General features: G+C 38.3%; 1 protein-coding gene across 1 annotated transcript in view; it reads right to left on the reverse strand.

Annotated features, from left to right (window-relative positions):
* Positions 1-22,390, reverse strand: part of LOC126292137 (nuclear RNA export factor 1-like) — a 147,347-nt gene that overhangs the window by 53,018 nt on the left and 71,939 nt on the right. Inside the window, exons 8-9 of the mRNA XM_049985974.1 lie at positions 18,847-18,956; positions 4,799-4,835 (exon numbers count right to left, since the gene is read on the reverse strand). Coding sequence (XP_049841931.1) covers positions 4,799-4,835; positions 18,847-18,956 — 147 coding nt within the window. The remainder of the gene's footprint in view (positions 1-4,798; positions 4,836-18,846; positions 18,957-22,390) is intronic.

The following is a 22,390-nucleotide window of genomic DNA, read 5'->3' on the forward strand; positions in this document are numbered from 1 at the left end:
GGCACTAACGTCAAAATAGGCTTTTTTAGGTCCTATAGAATTAACTCTATTAAGTGTAAATAGTCATGAAACGCATAAGTACAAATTTTTATGCAAATAATAACTCAGGAACAAAATAGATTTTTACCTAAAATCCGCGGTCTACTGATAACAAGAACACTGAAACACCGATAATGATATATGACAAGAACACACATTTAATGACAAATACACAACTTTGTACCAATTGTCTCAGGCAGCAGATCCTGAAGTTCAACTACTTCCAGAAGTTAAGGTTAGATAATAAACAGTTCTTGTCCAACTATAATGTTCACTACAGACCAGAAGTTAAGGTTGGATAATAAACAGTTCTTGTCCAACTATAATGTTCACTACAGATGAGCTGGCATGACTCACTAGAAGCAGACGGTGTGGCACGAAGTACGATGTGGCAAGAAGTACACAAGTAGAAGGTGATCTTCTCAATAGTCGATCTGACTCGCAACTGCCCGCTCTGCTGTAGCACAGGCACATATCATTTCTCTGGCGATGCCACTGTTGCGACATATTGGTGGGGCAATTGCTGGGCTGTACACTGTCTCTGGAGTGGGTTGCCGAACTATCAGTGCCTATCGTGCTGCCTGGTAGTGTGTACTGTGCTTACGACACCACAGCCTCAACTCTGGCAGATCTCTAAAAACAGGTTTTGAGTATACTGGAAAGCAGACAGGTTCATGCAGTGGAATATTTGAACATGGATAACAAGACAATAGAATCGTACCCATAAGGGGAGTAAGAAATGAAAAGAAAGGTTAGAGATGTTAGGACTGAATACAAAAAGAAGACAACCCCGAAGATAGATGCCTTTCCCATCCGCTACACCAGGATCCCTTCCTGGGAGGTTCTTTGTAGGTGGACCAGAGGATATAGGTGCTCATCAAACCCACAGGACAGATGCCACCGGCTTAATCCCCAAATAACCAGAAAAAGGTTCTTACACTCTATTAAGGAAAGCCTATGGAGAATGATGCTATAACACTTCAGTTTGACATTTGAACCAGACTACAAACCGGTATGAGTAATTAGTGATACATGCAGCCCTTTCTTAAATTTGTTTCATATGACAAAAATGAGAACAGGCAGGAAGTTACATTGCTGTTAAGCTAATCAGCCTCAGAAAATTATATAAACTCATCCATATTGTCATTCATAAAATTCCAGAAAGTGTAAATTCTCTTTGTACAAAACCTATACCACATTAGTGTTATCAATCTGTAGAAATACGTACAAACCCTTAATAAAGTCGTCGCTCAATAAATCGAACCTTCAAAACCCCACTACACAAAATAAGTAAAATTATAAACCAGTAATCTTAATTTAGAAACTTGTCAGGGAATTGATTCTCTCACTCATTAGAGCTTATCTCTCAGAGGGGGGAGAATCCCAAAGGATTTTCTCCTTCCTCTCACATTGCCGATACTAGCATTATATTATCTGGTAGACTCTTCTGTATAAGCTAAATTCCAACCAGGAAATTGGTACTTCTCTGTCTCAAGTAAAAAATATTACTATAACGGATAGAATTTTTCAACTATTTTCTCACTTTTTATACTGTGCTTATGACTTTGAACAACAACTAATTCCCTCAAAGGGCACTGCACAGGGGTCTCATGTTTCCATCTTTCCTTCTGTTTCTCTCCCACACTGATAAACATCCGTTGACAAATACCACCACTTCCTGGTCATGAGGCATTCTGGTATAACTGGCTATGGAATAGTATGTATGTGTGAAGTAATTACTTTAAGACTCATGCTACATGTTTTCAGTATTTTATATACTATTCTAAAATTAATAATGTTTTTTATACACATTCTGGAGCCAAATAAAAATCCTCTAATTATTAGCTTAAATCACTTCTGACAGGTTCTTTTTGACATGTGAATCCCATGTAGCAGGTCATTTATACACATCATTTTTTAATGAGGTTCCAATCTCAGCTTGTACAGTAGTAACAGCGGAGATCAACTTATCCTCTATCAAATCTTTATTGGAACCAGTTTCCAGTTTTCCCACTCAAGGTTCTAATCACTGTAAGCATTTCAAAATCCTTAGTTGTGACTTGTTCTAAGTTATCCTTTGTCTCCAGTTCAGTCAGAATGCTGGTTTAATGCAGCTTTCCACACTACTCTCATCTCTGAATAACTACTGAAACCTACATCCTTCTGAATCTGCTTACTGTATTCTTCTCTTGGTCTCTCTCTATGATTTTTACCCCTCACATTTCCCTCCATTACTAATTTGATGATCCGTTGACATCTTAGAACGTGTTCTGTCAACTGATCCCTTCTTTTTGTCAAGTTGTGCTATAAATTTCTTGTCTCTCCAATCCTATTTAGTACCTCCTCATTAGTTATGTGATCAACCCATATAATCTTCCGCACCACATTTTAAAAGCTTTTATTCTCTTCTTATCTAAACTATTTATCATAATGTTTCAGTTACATACATGGCTACACTCCATACAAATACTTTCAGAAACGACTTCCTGACACTTAAATCTATACTCCATGTTAGCAAATTTCTCTTCTTCAGAAATGCTAACCTTGCATTCACCAGTTTACATTTTATATCCTCTCTATTCTGGCAGTCATCAGTTATTTTGCTGCCCAGATACCAAAACTCATCTACTATTATAAGGGTCTCATTTCCTAATCTAATTCCCTCAGCATCACCTGCTTTTATTTGACTACATTTCATTAACCTTGTTTTGTTTTTGTTGATGTTCATCTTATATTCTCCTTTCAAGACAACATCCATCTTGTAGAACTTTTTCTGGTACTTGTTCTCTATTCACCAGATGATATGTAAATGTGCAACTTTACTTTCTAATTTTTCTTCCACCAGATCTAGATGATCATTTAAATCAGGTATGTATTTTAATGCTCATTCCACTCTCTTTTCTAGTTTATATGTTGCCCCATTTAATTTTGAACCTAAATCAGGGTTTATAATCTGTGCCACAAACACTTCCAGAATCTCTTGTCTCTCTGAGAAAACCTTGCATCAATTACTGAGTATCTGTTGTCAGTATCAGAAAATCCTTTGTGCATTCTTGTTGTCAAGTGTGACACTGCCCATATAAATTTTTTGAATGCTTTCTTTTCCCCTTTTCCCACTTTCAGAACTACATTTGTCAATCTCCTCACAAATAACATTTAAAAAGACAATAATTGACATTACAATAATTAAGAACTTACTAATAGTACATGTTATACACTTCTTTTTATCTAAGACTTATAAACTAATGACCATATATCAGAGATGCTGAGTCGCATATAGGCACAACAAAAAGACAGTCACAAATAAAGCTTTTGGCCAGTAAGCCCTTCGTAAAAAAACTGCAGTCTCACGCAACTGCAGCCACATCATTACATTCCATCCTGGATTTTCCATTGTTTGATTATAAACTAATGACATTCGCTGAACAGTTACACTGTCTAAACTGAAATTTGTCTCTCAAGGTAACTGTGTAAATTGAAATTTATCTAACAAGGTCACCATATAAATTGAAATTAATGCTCCACTACACAATTAAACTCACAAGTTCTGGTAAAGTGAACCCCAATTAGAGTTTGTACAGGCCATGTCGGCTGTCCAACTATAGAGGCTGTGTGAACCAGGCGATCACCAGATGCTGCACTGTGCCGGCTGCCTCGGCTGGGTGCGAATTGTTGCTAGGTGGGTGTAGCACGTCCACTGCACTCTCTGTGACCACTGCCCCAGGCATTTTTTCACAGTAAATAAGCTACTTGTCCATCACAGGTATGGTGTACGCAAAGCTTCCATATGTGCAGCTCCAACTTTCACATTTGATCCTTTCTCCTTCGAGACCATTCAAAAATATATTAAATTTTGAGAATTCCTCCCTCATATTTAATAGTGACTGGAACATGCTGCGGAACAATAGTTTTTACTTTTTGACCTCACTGTTGAATGTCTGAAGGCTCCTTTTTGAGTACTGTTGCTATGAAAAATTCACCCTTATATAGTCTGTGATGGCAATATTAACTATTATAAAATGGGACTTAACTGCCTAGGTCATCAGTCCCTAAGCTTACACAGTACTTAACCTAAATTATCCTAAGGACAAACACACACACCCATGCCTGAGGGAGGACTCGAACCTCTGCCGGGACTAGCCGCACAGCCCACGACTGCAGCGCCTCAGACCGCTCGGCTAATACCGCGCAGCTTAACTATTATAAGGCTGGCTTCCGACATTATACTCCGAGGTCGACCTTGGCAGTCACTGACAGCACCTGCTACGATGTAGGAATGTCTGCTGTCAAACTTGTTTACCGCATGCTGCCCCAGGAGTATCTCAAATAAATAATGAAAATACCAAACAAATTTTTGAACATTTATAGAATATCATCCACATACAAATAACAACATTTTGTACCACCCTTGTCCTATTTAATCATTATTGAAATTATAATAAAATTAGTTATGCACACATTAGCTCATTTGTAGACGATGAGAGTACAGAAAATCTCATCTCTAATGTTTATGTGAATTCTGTACACTCACACCTGGCAATTGGTAATGTCCTCCTTCCCTCCTTCCTTTTTAAATATACCTCTTAGTGTAATCCATCAAAGTATAAAGGTATAGAATAACATTAATAATGGATGCCTTCTTGGCACGATCACAAATTCTTGCAGTATTCTAAGAACTAATATATGAATAACAAACTAATTCAAAAAATATCAAGAAGCTGAAATTATAAAGATCATGGATGCATACTTTGTAACTTACCAATTTAATAAGATGAGGGAAGTTCACTCTGATGACACTGGAATGAAAACAACAATATTAAAATTACTTGCCAGCTGTTTTACTTAAGTGAGACATAAGAAACAACAAACTTCCATAGCACCTGTCAATTAAACATGCACCATGTATGGCGACAGTATTTAAAAACTGTTGGTGTGCCCATTCAGTAACATCCCTTAAAAAGATCAAATACCTAGGCTCATTACAGTGTTATGGTTGGGCTCTTAAAGTAACTGCATCTTGCAATTAAATCTGGCAGATATGGGTTGCAACGTTGGGGTTAGGCTACTCTACTTTGAGGTTCTTCACAAATTCTGTTCTGCATAAATTTCTACTTTCAGTATGTCAGAATAACACCAACAGTAACAGTATAAAATAATTCCTGATTCACATTAAATTGATGTGGCTAGCTCATAACCAATATAATAATGGTAAATACCTACACATTGTGAGGGTACACAATTTAGCTGAATTAAATTAGCTTTTTCCCCTGAAAGTGTTAATGGTGCAAAGTTTTCTATACCCTCATCATCTATAAATGAGTAAGCACATCTGAAATTAATGTTATTAAAAAGAGTATGATGTTTAAATATCACATAAATGTGTCACTTTTAAGTATAAATTCTGTAATATTTCAAATATTTGTTGGAGGTACTCCTGGTGCAGCACACTGCAGTAGGAGTTTGTCAGAAGATGCTCGTACAGCACAGCAGATGCTGCATAGTGCTCCCGACACCACAAGGCCTGCCGAGGAGGGACTCAGAGAACTTAGTATCTGCTCAATATTCAACTCTGTATGTAAGCTTGTAATAAACGTTGATTTATATAAATGAAAACAACATTTGAAAATATAGTATAATGTGTGGAGATAAAAAAATCTACTCACCACGTGGTGACAGGAGAAAAATATATAAAAGGTATGCAAATGTGCGACCTTTCAGAGTAACTAGCTCCTTCTGACAGAAGGACTGAAAGGAAAGGAAGAGGGATGAAGGACAGGAATTGACAAGGTTTAGGAAATGGGGAGACTTATATCATCCCAGTGCAGACACCAACAATCAGTCTTTCCTTCTCATCTCATTCAGTAAATCTCTCCAGACCAGGATTATTGGCAATTTTTCCATAACTTTTCCCCTGTCCTAATCCTCACCAGTCCTTCTCTTTCATCCCTCATACTTTCCCTTCAACCCTTCTGCCAAAAACAGCCACTGGCTCCAAAAGCTTGGGCATTGCCGTATAATTTTGTGCATTTTCTCCTGTAATCGCTTAATAAATGTTGGTTAGTCAATAAAACTGTTGGAAGTCATTTTGGAAATGATTAATATAGAAAGATCACCAGTTAATTTCAATTTGATGAAGAAACTCTTTAATATCATCGTCGTCATTATCATCATCATCATAGTTCTGTTATGTTAGAGCGTCTTTTACATCCCCAATTCTAGCGGTCCATATCTTTCTTCTTAACAGCCATTGGTGCTGCCATCCAGTACTTTGTACAGAATCTGTAATCTCTTCTTTGCATGTCTTCTACATGCCCTTCTCAGGCTGTTTTCACACACACCTCCTCCTTTCATAAAACATGCCCTATTCAGTTTCTCTTCTCTCTTTTTATTACGCTCAGTAATCATCTCCACTCTCTTACTCTTCTCAGTAATGCCTCATTTTCACCCTATTCATCCAATTGATTTTTGCAGTCTTCCTCCAAGTCCATATCTCAAAACCCCACCGGCTCACTCCCTCTCTCTTCATAATTGCGCCATTTCAGCACTGTACACAACACTCCATACAAAGCACTTCATCAGTCTTTTCCTTAAACCACATTCCATATTGCTTCAGAAAACTCTCCTTCTCTTATAAAGTGCCTCTTTCCCCATTGCTATTCTGGCTTTACTTTTTGTGCTTCACTTCCAGTCACAGTTTATTCCACTTCCTATGTACTTAAGACTTCGTAAATGTTCTGATGTTCCCTAGTTCTGAATTGTCTTTACATTTTTATTTTCACTTACATAAAATTACCTTTTTATTTCCTCCTAGATAAAATTAGACTTAATTAAAAGTTAATACAAGCACTTAAATTGTTTCTGATGTGGATGACATGATGACTGCTAATACAAAAAACGAGACATTCAGATAGATGTTACAATGTATGCTTCAATATCTCAAAGAGGATTTATGATGCTACACAAAATTATTCACTCTCACCTAAACTACAGCACAAATTCCTGTTTTCCAATAACCAACTGCAATAACAGTTCACTCTTTGCATCACTGCTATTTTTCGAGGCGAACCAATCACTGGAAACTGTCAAATCTATTAAATATCTGGGAGAATATTTATGGAATTACCTGAATTGCAACAACCACGTAAAACTAGTTATAGGAAAAATAAATAATACTGAAATTTGGCAAAAAGAGTCCTTGCAAAATGTTTAGCCCAGTGTCAAAGGAAACAGTTTGCAAATCAATAGTTTGACCAATACTTGAGCACTGCTCCTCAGTCTAGGATCTAGTCTCATGGTGTGTGCTTACTGTCCAAAGAAAATTCTGAGAGCATATGTTCACAAAAGCTTTAAGCATTCTCCTACATAAATCTCACATAAGGGTTATAAAGGTAAACTCACAGAAATTTCAGGTAATATGGAGGCTTATGAACAGTTGTTTTTCTCATACACTGTTAGTGACTGACTCTATATCGGCAAGACTCAGCGGAGCAGCGCCTCTGAGGAAGTCCAGCGCAGTCCTGGACGAAACGTAAGGAGCAGAAAAAGTTCTTGGACCACGACCTCACATCCCGGAAAGTATATCAACAGCCATCAGCCCTTTTCTTTCATCGCTCTTCCTCCTCCTCCAATCCTTCTGCCAGAAGAAGGGGCCACAGGGTAAGAAAGCTTGCAAATTGCAATACTTTTATATATGTTTTCTCCTGCCACTGTCTGGTGAGTAGATTTTTTTTCCCTTCCAATTATGATTACTACAGTCTGCAGCTGCACCGTCCTCCCCATCTCTGGGATCCGAGGCACGAGATGGTCAAGCTACAGCTGTAGAATCAATGTACAATAACAGCCAAACAAAAAAGTCAAATTCTCTATATATGTGATTTGTAAAAGTAGTACACAGTAGGCAAATTAGAACTTTGAATTACATTTAGTACAATTTATAAGTACAATAAAAAGCTAATGTGTATAATGCCATAATACACTTTACAAGTGAAAGTTATGAGAGACTGGACAGCAGACAAACATAGCATATTTTATTTACGTAAAACACACTTAATGTAAAAACAGATTGTCGAGACTTCATTGTATGACCAAATACTAAAGCCAAATATGATGATACTTACAATCAGTCAACAGTCATCTGGTAATCTCACAACTCCTTTTGTAGCAGGATTCAAGGAATCCAGTTCACAACTGATGCTGTCATCTGCAACACAGATGACAAGCTGATCGACAGCGACATGTGTGAAGCCATCCAATTCTCACACCTGCTCCTTCGATTGCATAGAAAATCACGCAAAATTGTCACATTTTCTTATCACACACAACTGCTGACTTCTCGTGTTGTCAGCAGTAGTCAGTGGACGAGCGTCCAATTTTTTTTTTCTGCGTACTTAATATACTGAAGACAGAAACTCCAGTAAGCTCACATATCATTAGTGAATTCCGCTGTACCAGTAATGACGAATTGTTTCCCTACATAGTTTTCAATGACACTAAGCACCATCTGTTTCTTGCTGTTTTATCTGTGGATTTCCATACCTCTCATTCTCTGCAGAACACACAGCAATTTCATACGTTATCACAGCTGATACAAACGACAGGACCGTACACATGCAACTAGCAGACAAGAGAAAGCAACCGTTAAATTAGAATTGAAATGAGAATTAAACTCGTTAAGCACCTAATATAATGGCTGGTAAAAACAGTGAAAACTTGCAATGCTTTGTGTGTCTTATTGTGCCACTTACATAAGAATAAAAATGAAGTAACTAATAGATAAGTAGCATCTGTTTTCAGTGGTGTCACAACATCTGGTTTAAATGCATTGCACTTGCTGAGCAGGAATTTGTTTACATTTGATTTGAATTTATGACAAACAAAGTAGAGGTGTATGTAGCCCCATACCAACACATTATGTTTATTGGGTGATCAGCCAAGACATTCACCTTAAATATTTACAGAAATACGTAAGATATCATGATTCCGTTTTTACCCAGATGATGTATGAAAATGCCCTGAATGAATTACATATAGTCACTTTTTATAGCTTTTTTAATTATAGAGATATCAGCATCAATTTTGTTTTTCTACTAATATTATAGCAATTTAAGCAGCTAATCGTACAATATGTCATTTAGTGAGGACTTTTTCACTATTTATTTGAGTGAAAACTGTATTATGGTATCTTAAACTGTTCATGAAATATCAAGGCAAATTATTTAGCTGAATCACCATGTATATAACAGAAAAACTTATTTTTTTCCACAATTTTATAATAAAAGGTGGGCATATGATCTTTGCAACTAAGGAGTGACTGCCTGTCTAACCTCAGTGCCTCTATCAGAATATCTAACAGCAGAACCAGGATGAAACTATCAACGTGACCTCACAGACTGGCACTTTTGATTTTCATCCCATTTATATGACTTGTAGGTAATGGATAAACATAAATATCCTAAAGCAGTATGGTGCAATTCTCAAAAATAATTTTAAAAAAAATAGGGTTTAAAAATTTTAAGATTCCAAGTGCTGTTCAACACAAAACATTCAAGTGTATTGGTTGTGGTTATGCTTGTAGTGCTTCGGTGTACTTACCACACAGTCATTAAATATAATCCTGCTACCGGTAGATGTTTTTAAGTTTTATTTAAATTCATATGTACTATAAAGCTGCAATATTAATTACAAATAGTGATGTGGATCATACTGTATTAACGAAACTAACATTTTTCATTGTTCATTACTAATCACACAAAAAGGGTCATTGTCATCTTTGTTTCCTCTTTATCCAGCATCAGGCTCAGCTAGGACATTTATGGTACTTTTCCTCTTTCCTCTGTCCTCCCAGCATTCTCCTTCTATAACAGTTTTGTTCCAGTCCTGATTCTTTCTTCTTAAACTTATCCTTACTTAGTCACTCCATCTTGCTCCACGACTCCCTCTTGCCCTCAAACTTGGTCTCCATCACTCATTTTGGTATTCTTCCATCTTCCATTCTCTTTACACGTGCAAACCACGTTAACCTGTTCTTCTCAATTCTGTCATTCAGGATTCCTTATCTAATTTCATTCTTAACATCTTCATTTCTCACTTTCTCTCTCCTTATTTTCCATAACATATTTCTTAAGAACTTCATTTCATTTCACTAACTTGAATTCTACTCTACCCTCTTCTTGTCGTTGCATACCGGTATGTCAGTAATGGCGTAAAGTATGTCTAGTACAGCACTTCCTTGCACTTCGTAGGCACCCGTCTTCCCCACACTAATCCTCCCCATGCATTGGTAAAATGTAATGCTATGTTGTACCGTTTTGCTAATTTCTTCCTTCATTCTTGCATTTTCTATCATCACAATTCATACTATTTAATGTTACCCACAGCTTCAACATCCTGTGCTTTAATGTTAATTTGTTCTCTGTCTCCTCTGGTTACCACCATGGTCTTGCTTTTCTTCACATTGCATTTCATTCCATATATCTTAATATTTTTATGTAGCATGTCTCTTTGTTCCTTTACCTCCCAACTGTGGTTACCCACATCATTATATGATTGGTGAATAGCAACAACTTCATCTCCCTTCTTCTATGAGCTCCTTTTGTCTCTTTCACAATTTCATCCTTCACCATCTGTATACATAAAATTCAATCGCCACATGCATGAAAGGTCATCACTTGAGAACGGTTTCGGTGATTTGGTTGATATATTTTTTGTGTTCATAATTTTTGGAACAAGATTTGCATGAAAGAAATTTAAGAATATTCTTGGAAAATCCACCAGAAAAGTTGGCAATTTTTGGTATTTTTGTTTGAAAATTTCAATAAAAGAAATGTGATAGTTTTGACAGTTCTACTATCATATGTTTTCATAACAATACAAAAAAATGTAATGTCTAGATTGACAGCTCTACTGTCACATATTTTCATAACAACTACAAATTCCACATTGAATATTGATATTTTTCAAAAAAGAGTATGACTGAATGGGATATTTCAGTGTGTTATCGATGGTGATAATATTTTTGGTGTGCTGGGAAGACTGAAGTGATGTTAGTTCATCATAATTTGGTGTGTTACAAACACCCGATTTCAGTTCATGGTTTCTTTCCTTGGAAATAATGTCACCAGTGAGGCATCTGTCAGCACACACACACACCACAAGCCAACTACACATCTGTTGAGTCAATGAGAACTGACAGAGTGTAGACGGTGTATGGAGACAAATAAAATAATTTATCAAGCGTGATCCATCATGGTGTGTGCAATTGAGTCTGACTTCCTCAGTAGAAGCTTACACACAAAATAATTTGGAACATCGACAAAACAGATGGCCAAACAACACAATTCGAGCTGAACACTTGGTGTTCAAATAAAATCCAACAGTTGATTATGCCACGAATATATTGGTCGACTTCGGAACAATGAATAATGCTTGTCAACATTGCAATGCTTTGAGGTTTTGACATGGACTGCCAGGATTATGTTGTGTGAGCAAAATGGTAAAATTACCACAATTGACACCACCATCAGATTGACTGGCGGCTTTGCTTTCTGGCCAAGAACCTCGACTGAAGCATTTCTTGCAGAACATACAAAGGTTTCTAATGACATCACTTCAGGCAATATTATCAAACAACAATTTATTTCACTCCAATGAATTCATGATCTTACTGGAATTGTTTCGTATCATTTCACACAAATTCAAGGAAAGATTCAGTAGGATGAATCCCTTATCAACTGACTGACAGACAATGCAAAGCCTAAACAATTGGGGACAGAGACATATTATGAAATAAAACTTCCAGTTAAACCAGCTGCGAGAAAGAACACACTAAGCTGTGCTGTGAAATAGTGCAGTTTTGTTTTCCTCTTCACAGTAATTTTTAACAGAACATAAGAAAATTGTGTTTTGGCTGACTTTATAATCCTACCTGTCCGTAAATTACAACCATGTGAAATTCTGTCATTAGTGCTACTGTCCTCAAAGATCAAAAACGGTCTCTCATATTCCATGTACTAATCGTTTCAACTGATTTAACCATTCATTTTGACTTCTATTCCCAATCGAGGTCCTGTTTGCAATAACAATAAACAAGGTCAGTGAGACAGGGAAAGAGATGGACAGATAGGGGGCAGAGGAGGAGATGGACAAAAGGAGAGGGGAGAAGGGGGAGGACGACGATACAATGTATGTCCAATTCCAATACATCTTTAGCAATTGCGTATTTCCGGGTTCGCTAATTATATATAACAATGGCGACACCACACTTCCTTATCTCAATTGATTAACATTACTAAGCCAATCAGTTCTTCCAACTTGGGTCTGGACACATCTGAAGTTTCTGTCACACATTCCTTGAAGAATTCCAGTAGTTTGTTTTCCAACTCCCAATACCTTTTCTCTCAGGACATGATTAAAGCCCTCAACTAAGTCATGAAATGTCTGCACCAAACCTTTCCCATACTCAATACAAATAAAACATTTTTAAGAATTTAATATTTGCATTTTTGAAATTATGTTGGTATTTTTAAAATCTCCTCAAACAAGAAAATATTTTAACTTCTTTTTGATTCTGCCCATTTTTGTACCAAATATTAATTAATTACAAAAATGAAAATATATTATTTTTATTAAAAAATATGAATCACATCAAAATTTGTTAATTAAAATTTCAATTTATTAATAAATATGGAATTGATACACAACTTCAAGAAATCTGTATTTGCTGAGAATCGTACCAGTGAACTGATAACAACACGACTGCAACACTATGCGCTATGCTACATGCATTCTGCTTAGAATGGTAGGAAAATTTTGACTGTGAAAGCACTTCAAAGTACATTATTTCGAGTATCTTTGAGAACTGTATTGTGCTGGATTACAACATTGATGTTTGGACTCTGTCTCATGACCTACGAGTCTGGAATAAATCAAAGACGGCCATTCTGACAGGTTCTAACATCTCTCTTGATAAAGATACGACAGGTTCTAACATATCTCTTGATAAAGATACAAGGGTGAACTCTTATGCTTGACTGAACAGTCACTAAGGGACTGTAGTGGCATATGTGGGCAGGCAAATAATGGAAACTGATTAATAATTGCTGCTTGAATAATTGGAAAAAAAAAGATTGGAAAGAAGAGTTAAAAGATATTGGAAGGTAGTTTATGAATCTGTAGACATATCCTGGTTGAACTTTAACTGATACCAATATCAAAAGACTTTCAGTATCAATACATTCATGGTCAATATTCACGATTTGCGTTACTATCATCTTCACATTAATTCCATTGCGTGTAGTCTCGATTATAACAATGCCGATGAAGGATCGCTCCTCTGCTCCTTGTGCAAATTCTTCTCGCCTGCTCCTAACCTCACGATGCAGGATCTCGGCGGCAGGCAAAATGATGAACAGACAGTGACACACATCTCACATATGTCAATTAATTTCATCTTCCTGATAACTTTTTATAACACTAATGTACAGTTGAGACACACATTTTTTAACAATGCTGGTATGAAAGAGCCAAGCATACGTCTGCATGCTGCTACTTATAGAAACTAAGAGGTGAAGATGCAGCAATTAAAAAACTGAAGAGAATATTTCTTTGTTTTTTTTCCCATGCAGATGTATCAAAACATTATCTTTGTCACAAAACAACTCATTAATTTACATTTGGCATTGTGTATATATAGCTTACATGTATGAAAGAAAGGGGGGAAAAATTACAATTCAACATATTCTCCCCCTCCCCGCATTAACAGATGTCATACGGAGGTGCACAGTGTCTAAGCTTATTTCCCTTTTTTTGGGTTGATAATCCTGGCTGGTATGGGCATAGCCTTTATTTCCAGCCATTGGAGTTATCCTGAATGGTTATCAATTTATATAGGCATGTCAGCTTATTTTAACACATATAAGTTCTCCCTCCTAACAAAGTGCTTGTAACCGCATAGCCCATTTGTTGTTCAGTCAGCATCTGCACAGTGTTCAACTTGCAACGCATACACCCGCAATGCAACATCTGTTATCGGCACAGTTTGTGCTCACATGTTCAATACGACGTGGCCAGAGTGTCTGTCTCATGCATTTACAGTTGATTTCACTACACAAATTCATGAAACTTGTGTTCAGCAGCATGATCCTTTGTGAAATCTTTGATGCAGTGACAACTGGTTTCCATATCGGCGGCCTGAGGAATTTATTTCACCTCGTCACTCTCACTTATGCAGTGGGGACACCAGCCGTACATCTGACATCCGTCGATAAGGTAAGCTCTTTGGAGCTTTTATGACATTTTCAAACACAGAAAATTCGTGTTACACGAAGTATTTATCATGTCCACAACCACATATTCTTTTATCACATGCACACTTAACCAGGTTTCGAATGTTTTTGCGCTTTGTTTTTGAATGTCTTTCATAAAGCTGCATTACATAAAGTTTTTGTAGTGTTCTTTCCACATACTACACACATAATAAAATACAAATACAGTTACAAAATACACCTATTTATTTCCTGCCATGCCATTATCACCACTTATATACATTAGGGTCTGTAAGATATTTTCTCTCCTTTTTAAATATAGTGTCATTACATGTCATTTTGTTTTCATTTTTGTTACTTTATTCAATTCCAATTATTTGAGTACACATTTTACTCTCATTTGGTTATACATCTTTCGTATAACTTTCATACAATAATAGATTGAGTTTTCATTTATGGCATAGATTGATATACATCTCCTTTCAATGTACAATAATTTCTTGTGGAAGTATATTTATCATTTCAAAAGAATCAAAGAAGTAAACAAAAGATGTAGCAGCTTCCTACCCTTACCATTGAAAATTCAAAATCAGCATTCCTGGCGTGTCTCGTTTGTAGACAGAATTTAATTTTAATTTGCTCCTTCAATGTTTTTACAATTCCCAATCTCGCAGGCTTGTAAAAAATACAGTGAAAGTTTCATTAGTTTCTTGTAACAATAAAATGATTCATTTATCTTAAAAAAAAATTTATCTCAACAATTGAAAGTACATTCATATTTCACTCGGCACCGTACCTTAAACGGTCGGTACTGAATAGTGGCATATGTGAGCGGGCAAATAATGGGAACTGATTAATAACTGCTGCTTGAATAAATGGAAAAAATTGATTGGAAAGAAGAGTTGAAAGAGATTGCAAGGTAATTTATAAATCTGTACACATATCCTGGGTGAACTATAACTGACACCAATATCAACAGATCTTCAATATCAATACATTCAAGGTCAATCTTCATAATTTGCCTTACGTACTGTTTCACAATAATTCCATTGGGCGGAGTCTTGATTATAACAATAGCAATGCAGAATCATTCCTTTTCTGCTTGTGCAAATTCCTCTTCTCTGCTCCAAGCCTCCTGATGCAGGATCTCGGCAGAGGGCGAAATGATGAACAGACGGGGACACACATCTCACATATGCGAATTAATTTTACCTTTCTGATAATTTCCTATAGCACCTTTAATGTACGGTTGAGACACAAATTTTTTTAACAGTGCTGGTATAATGGATCCAAGAATACGTCTGCATGCTACTACTTATGGAAACAAACTCGTGAAAATACAGGAATTAATAATTTGAAGAGCGTGTTTCTCCTTTTTTTTCATGGAGATGTATCAAAACATTATCTTTGCAGCAAAACAACTCTTTGGCGTTATCTGTATATAGCTTACATGTATAAAAGAAAAGAACAATATATATATAAAATAGAAAGAAACTTCCACATGGGAAAAACATATTAAAAACAAAGATTCCAAGACTTACCAAGCGGGAAAGTGCCGGTAGACAGGCACAATAAATAAAACACACAAACACACACACAGAATTTCTAGCTTTCGCAACCAACGGTTGCTTCTTCAGGAAAGAGGGAAGGAGAGGGAAAGATGAATGGATGTGGGGTTTAAGGGAGAGGGTAAGGAGTCATTCCAATCCCGGGAGCGGAAAGACTTAACTTAGGGGGAAAAAGGACAGGTGTACACTCGCACACACACACACATATCCATCCGCACATACACAGACACAAGCAGACAACTGTCAGTCGAGGCGAAGGTGTGGAGGCAAAGATGATGTTGAATGACAGTTGAGGTATGAGTGGTGGCAACTTGAAATTAGTGGAGATTGAGGCCTGGTGGATAACAAGAAGAGAGTATATATTGAAGGGCAAGTTCCCATCTCCGGAGTTCGGATAGGTTGGTGATGGTAGGAAGTATCCAGATAACTCGGACGGTGTAACACTGTGCCAAGATGTGATCCTCATTACCAACAAACACTGTCTGCCTGTGTCCATTCATGCGAATGGACAATTTGTTGCTGGTCATTCCCACATAGAAAGCGTCACAGTGTAGGCAGGTCAGTTGGTAAAAAATCACATGGGTGCTTTCACACGTGGCTCTGCCTTTGATCGTGTACACCTTCCGTGTTACAGGACTGGATTAGGTGGTGGTGGTGGGAGGGTGCATAGGACAGGTTTTACACCGGGTGAAGTTACAAGGGTAGGAGCCAGAGGGTAGGGAAGGTGGTTTGGGGATTTCATATGTATTTGAAAGAAACTTCCACATGATGTGTGTGTGTGTGTGTGTGTGTGTGTGTGTGTGTGTGTGTGTGTGTGTGTGTGTGTGGGTGTGCGCGCGCGCGTGTGCGTGCTAGTATATACCTATCCTTTTTTTCCCCCTAAGGTAAGTCTTTCCGCTCCCGGGATTGGAATGACTGCTTACCCTCTCCCTAACCCACATCCTTTCATCTTTCCTTTTCCTTCCCTCTTTCCTGACGAAGCAGCCGCCGGTTGCGAAAGCTCGAAATTCTGTGTGTGTGTTTGTGCGTTTTATTTATTGTGCCTATCTACCGGCGCTTTCCCGCTTGGCCTGCACCCTCCCACCACCACCACCTACTCCAGTCCTGTAACCCAGAAGGTGTACACGATCAAAGGCAGAGCCACGTGTGAAAGCACCCACGTGATTTACCAACTGACCTGCCTACACTGTGAAGCTTTCTATGTGGGAATGACCAGCAACAAACTGTCCATTCGCATGAATGGACACAGGCAGACAGTGTTTGTTGGTAATGAGGATAACCCTGTGGCTAAACATGCCTTGGTGCACGACCAGCACATCTTGGCACAGTTTTACACCGTCCGAGTTATCTGGATACTTCCCACTAAGACCAACCTGTCAGAACTCTGGAGATGGGAACTTGCCCTTCAGTATATCCTCTCTTCTCGATATCCGCCAGGCCTCAACCTCCGCTAATTTCAAGTTGCCACTGCTCATCACTCACCTGTCTTTCAACAACTTCTTTGCCTCTGTACTTCTGCCTCGACTGACATCTCTGCCCAAACTCTTTGCCTTTACAAATGTCTACTTGTGTCTGTGTATGTGCGGATGGATGTGTGTGTGTGTGTGTGCACGAGTGTATACCTATCCTTTTTCCCCCTAAGGTAAGTCTTTCCGCTCCCGGGATTGGAATGACTCCTTACCCTCTCCCTTAAAACCCACATCCTTTCATCTTTCCTTTTCCTTCCCTCTTTCCTGACGAAGCAGGCCAAGTGGTAAAGTGCCGGTAGATAGGCACAATAAATAAAACACACAAACACACACACACAGAATTTCAAGCTTTCACAACCGGCAGCTGCTTCGTCAGGAAAGAGGGAAGGAAAAGGAAAGATGAAAGGATGTGGTTTTAAGGGAGAGGGTAAGGAGTCATTCCAATCCCAGGAGTGGAAAGACTTACCTTAGGGGGAAAATAAAGGATAGGTATATACTCGCGCGCGCACACACACACACACACACACACACACACACACACACACACACACCACATATTCATCCATACATACACAGACACAAGCAGACATATTTAAAGGCATATTTACATATTATGTCAATTATGTTGAATAAACAGCAAAAAAGCTATTTCTTTTGGTTGTACTTATGAAAAAGCAAAGTCTTGAAAAAAATTATACACAGCACACTGATGCTATAAAAATCTTTGTTGTCCGATAATTATAATTCTTGTATCTGTGAAATGCGAGACATTAGGTTGTCTTATTGGTGTCATTCTGGCATTGATACTTTAAGGATGTGAACTGTATCTTTTTGCCAATAATTATTGGAAAGTTGAAATTTACACATTTTTCACTCAGTAATAAGACAAACCTCTCTGCAGTTCTGTTTTATTTAAATTGTGCAATTAATTTTTTGCTATTTAAATTAAACTGGGTGTGCTCGTTTGTTGATGCCATGATCAAGCGCCATAAGCATCATTGGTTATTTTATTACAAAAAATTGAGCCTGCGTCTTAATTTGAAGTCCGATTAACTTTTACAAATAACTATTTTTGTATGGACATTAACTACATACACAGTCGACTGCCACCAAGTCGTTAATCAACAGTGACTTTTTGGCCAGAAGCTCATTTTCATTCATTCTATTAAAGTAAATGAATATAATTTCATTTAAAATTAAAATAATCAGTATTTTCAAGAATTTCAATCACAAATGAGAATAGTTGCACTTTCTTTTGTTTATCGCCTTTGGAGTGGATCCTATTGTTCAAGGCTTTAAGTACCTTACACTCTGGAAAATTATTTTATATGAAAGGGACTCAGAAACCAATGGTATCCTTCAAATATAAACCCATTGTGTATCTAAATTAACACAAAACAAACAATGAACAAAATTTTGTAATTTGGTAGTACACATCACTCACTTTCAATCTACAAAACATTCTACTGAAAAATATACAGGGATAAAGGAGAAGTAGACACCACTAACCTTATGTAGGTCTCATCGTTTCTGTGTTTCCCGCACACAGCATTTTTGTTCAAATACAATTCTCTGATAGGTATAGAACTGAAGATCGCCAAATCAGAAGTTGTTGTAATCTGAAAACCATTCCAGAGTTAATGAACATGAAGTAGCACACACTCTCTATTGCACATTAACAATTTACTTTTTTCACACAACTAGGCTGAACAACAACCATTCATATTATGCATACATGGTAAAAATTAGAAAAGAAACATCAGATGCCAACATCCTGTAACTCTGGGAAAAGCACAGTGACATATTTTTCTCAAAACACAGTGAAACAGCACATCTCATTTTTGGAGCTTCCACTTTACAAAATTCCTGCTGACAAGCCTGGTTGTAGCACTTTCAGTTGAATTATTTTACATACATCATCTCAAATCTATTTCTTAGCACTGGATTTTAAATACATTGCTTGATTATTACATTTATTGTTCTTTAATGACAGGTAATGACTCAATTTCAAGCCCTGTAAATTAAGTATAAAAATTTAAAAACCTTCTGGTAACTTTTCCATGGTCGCAACCTGAGGCAGCTCTTTGTTAGGGTTGCTGACGCCTTTTATAACCAGCATCCAGGCAATGATTTGTGATCTATATTGGTGCAGGTAAGGAAGCATATGCTGCCACACAATACAAACAGTGATGTACAGAAAATTGATTTTTTCAGATTGGCTAGTTCAGAGCTGTCAGTGGTGGGTAGGAGACGGCACATATGTCATTCACTTCAGAACTGTTTGGTATTTCCGTAGCAGCGGAACACAGGACAATAGGGCACTGCATTTTTGCATACCTTGTCCTAAATACCGCACCAGCTATTGCAAGATGGCAGATATTTCATTGCAATATGATGCTATGATGGACTACAACGTGACACATTATTAATAAGAAGCCACTGGGTCCCAATAAAAGTGTGAGGGCATCTGAAAACATCACAACTGTCAGCAATTGTGGGTGGGAGGGGTGGGGACTGGGGAGTGGGAGAGGACTGTGGGGCAGATGCCCCCTTGTGGCAAGGTTTTTAGGGGCGCAAAAAACTGTAAGATACAATATTTAACACAAAAAAAACAATATTTCTGGGATCACACAGAATCTGCATCATAACTGATGTCCTATGTTAATGTTTTTACAACAGTTATTATTTTACACATCTGGCCGTGGTAGTGGGTGACATCACCACCCTCAACCCTTCCCCGGGAACATCGTGAGAAGTACATGGCTGAACATACACTACTGGCCACTAAAATTGCTACACCACAAAGATCACGTGCTACAGAAGCGAAACTTAACTGACAGGAAGAAGATGCTGTGATATGCAAATGATTAGCTATTCAGGGCATTCACACAAGGTTGGGATCGGTGGCGACACCTACAATGTGCTGACATGAGGAAAGTTCCAACCGATTTCTCATACACAAACAGCAGTTGACCAGCATTGCCTGGTGAAACGTCGTTGTGATGCCTCGTGTAAGGAGTAGAAATGCGTACCATCACATTTCCGACCTTGATAAAGATCAGATTGTAGCCTATCGTGATTGCAGTTTATCGTACCGTGACTTTGCTCTTCGTGTTGGTCGAGATCCAATGACTGTTAGCAGAATATGGAATCAGTGGTTTCAGGAGGGTAATACGGAGCGCCGTGCTGGATCCCAACGGCCTCGTATCACTAGCAGTCGAGATCACAGGCATCTTATCCACATGGCTGTAACGGATCGTGCAGCCATGTCTCGATCCCTGAGACAACAGATGGGGACATTTGCAAGACAACAACCATCTGCACGAACAGTTCGATGATGTTTGCAGCAGCATGGACTACCAGCTCGGAGACCGTGGCTGCGGTTACCCTTGACGCTGCATCACAGACAGGAGTGCCTGTGATGGTGCATTCAATGACGAACTTGGGTGCGCAAACGGCAAAACGTAATTTTTTTGGATGAATCCAAGTTCTGTTTACAGCATCATGATGGTCGCATCCGTGTTTGTTGTATTCGTCGTCGCCATACTGGCGTATCACCTGGCGTGATGGTATGGGGTGCCATTGGTTACACGTCTCGGTCACCTCTAGTTCGCATTGATTGCACTTTGAACAGTGGATGTTACATTTCAGATGTGTTACGACTCGTGGCTCTACCCTTCATTCGATCTCTGCGAAACCCTACATTTCGGCAGGATAATGCACGACCGCATGTTGCAGGTCCTGTACAGGCCTTTCTGGATACAAAAAATGTTTGACTGCTGCCCTGGCCAACACATTCTACAGATCTCTCACCAACTGAAAACGTCTGGTCAATGGTGGCCGAGCAACTGGCTCGTCACTATATGCCAGTCACTACCCTTGATGAACTGTGGTATCTTGTTGAAGCTGCATGGTCAGCTGTACCTGTAAACGCCATCCAAGCTCTGTTTGACTCAATGCCCAGGCATATCACGGCCGTTATTATGGCCAGAGGTGGTTGTTCAGGGTACTGATTTCTCAGGATCTATGCACCCAAATTGCATTAAAATGTAATCATAAGTCAGTTCTAGTATAATGTAATTGTTTAATGAATACCCGTTTATCATCTGCACTTCTTTTTGGTGTAGCAATTTTAATGGGCAGTAGTGTACTTCTCTCCTTTTCCTCAACCCCCCCTCCCCATTCTCCCCTGCCCACCATCTAACTTCCCAACTGCACATAGCTGTCCTACCCTCTCTCCAACTTGTCCCTACATGCTCCCCAGCAGCACCTCACTGTTCCCCACCCCTACCCTACTATCCCTCCCCCCTTCCCACCCCTCCCTGCTCCTTACCCCCACCCAGTTGCTACTCTCATCGTGCACTGGTGCTGTTGCTTGCAGTGTGGCTTCAGTTGCCTGAGACTGCAGTTTTGTTTGTGTGTGTGTCTGTGTGTGTGTGTGTGTGTGTGTGTGTGTGTGTGTGTGTGTGTGTGTGTGTGTGTGTCGCCTATGCCTGATGAAGGCCTTGTCGTTAAAGCTTATTTGTTAAAGTCTTTTTGTTGTGCCTATCTGCAACTCAGCATCTACATTTCACAGTGAGTAGCAAATTTTCTTTTCATAATATTGCTACATTCCAGCCTGGATTTTTCATTGTCTGTGAGGGGTATTACAGTTACCCCAAGCAAGTTTTTTTGTTCACAATTTATTAGTTATTGCGAATAATGCATTACATTTTTTGCATTTTCACACTGAAACATTTGTCAAAAGAAAAAATTGTAATTTAATGTAGACCAGAAAAATAAAAATCTAAAGAAGTAAGCTGCAGTAGCATGGATACACAGTGTACCTTGTAACAGTGATTTCTGACTAACTACAGGGCTTATTTTGCACGTCTTGTCCTGCTTACCATTTCTGTCCTTACTTGTAAATATGTACCACAACCTACTGTGCCCCAGTAGTCTTCTTGCCTTCACCAGTGCTGCTGTGCCAATTAAAAACTTTCTACATCAGTTAGCTATTAGTTGTGTTAATTTATTAGTCATTTATATGCACTCTTTACAATTATTTTTTCAT

Source organism: Schistocerca gregaria, chromosome 9 (genome assembly GCF_023897955.1).
Source record: "Schistocerca gregaria isolate iqSchGreg1 chromosome 9, iqSchGreg1.2, whole genome shotgun sequence".
NCBI lineage: Eukaryota > Metazoa > Arthropoda > Insecta > Orthoptera > Acrididae > Schistocerca > Schistocerca gregaria.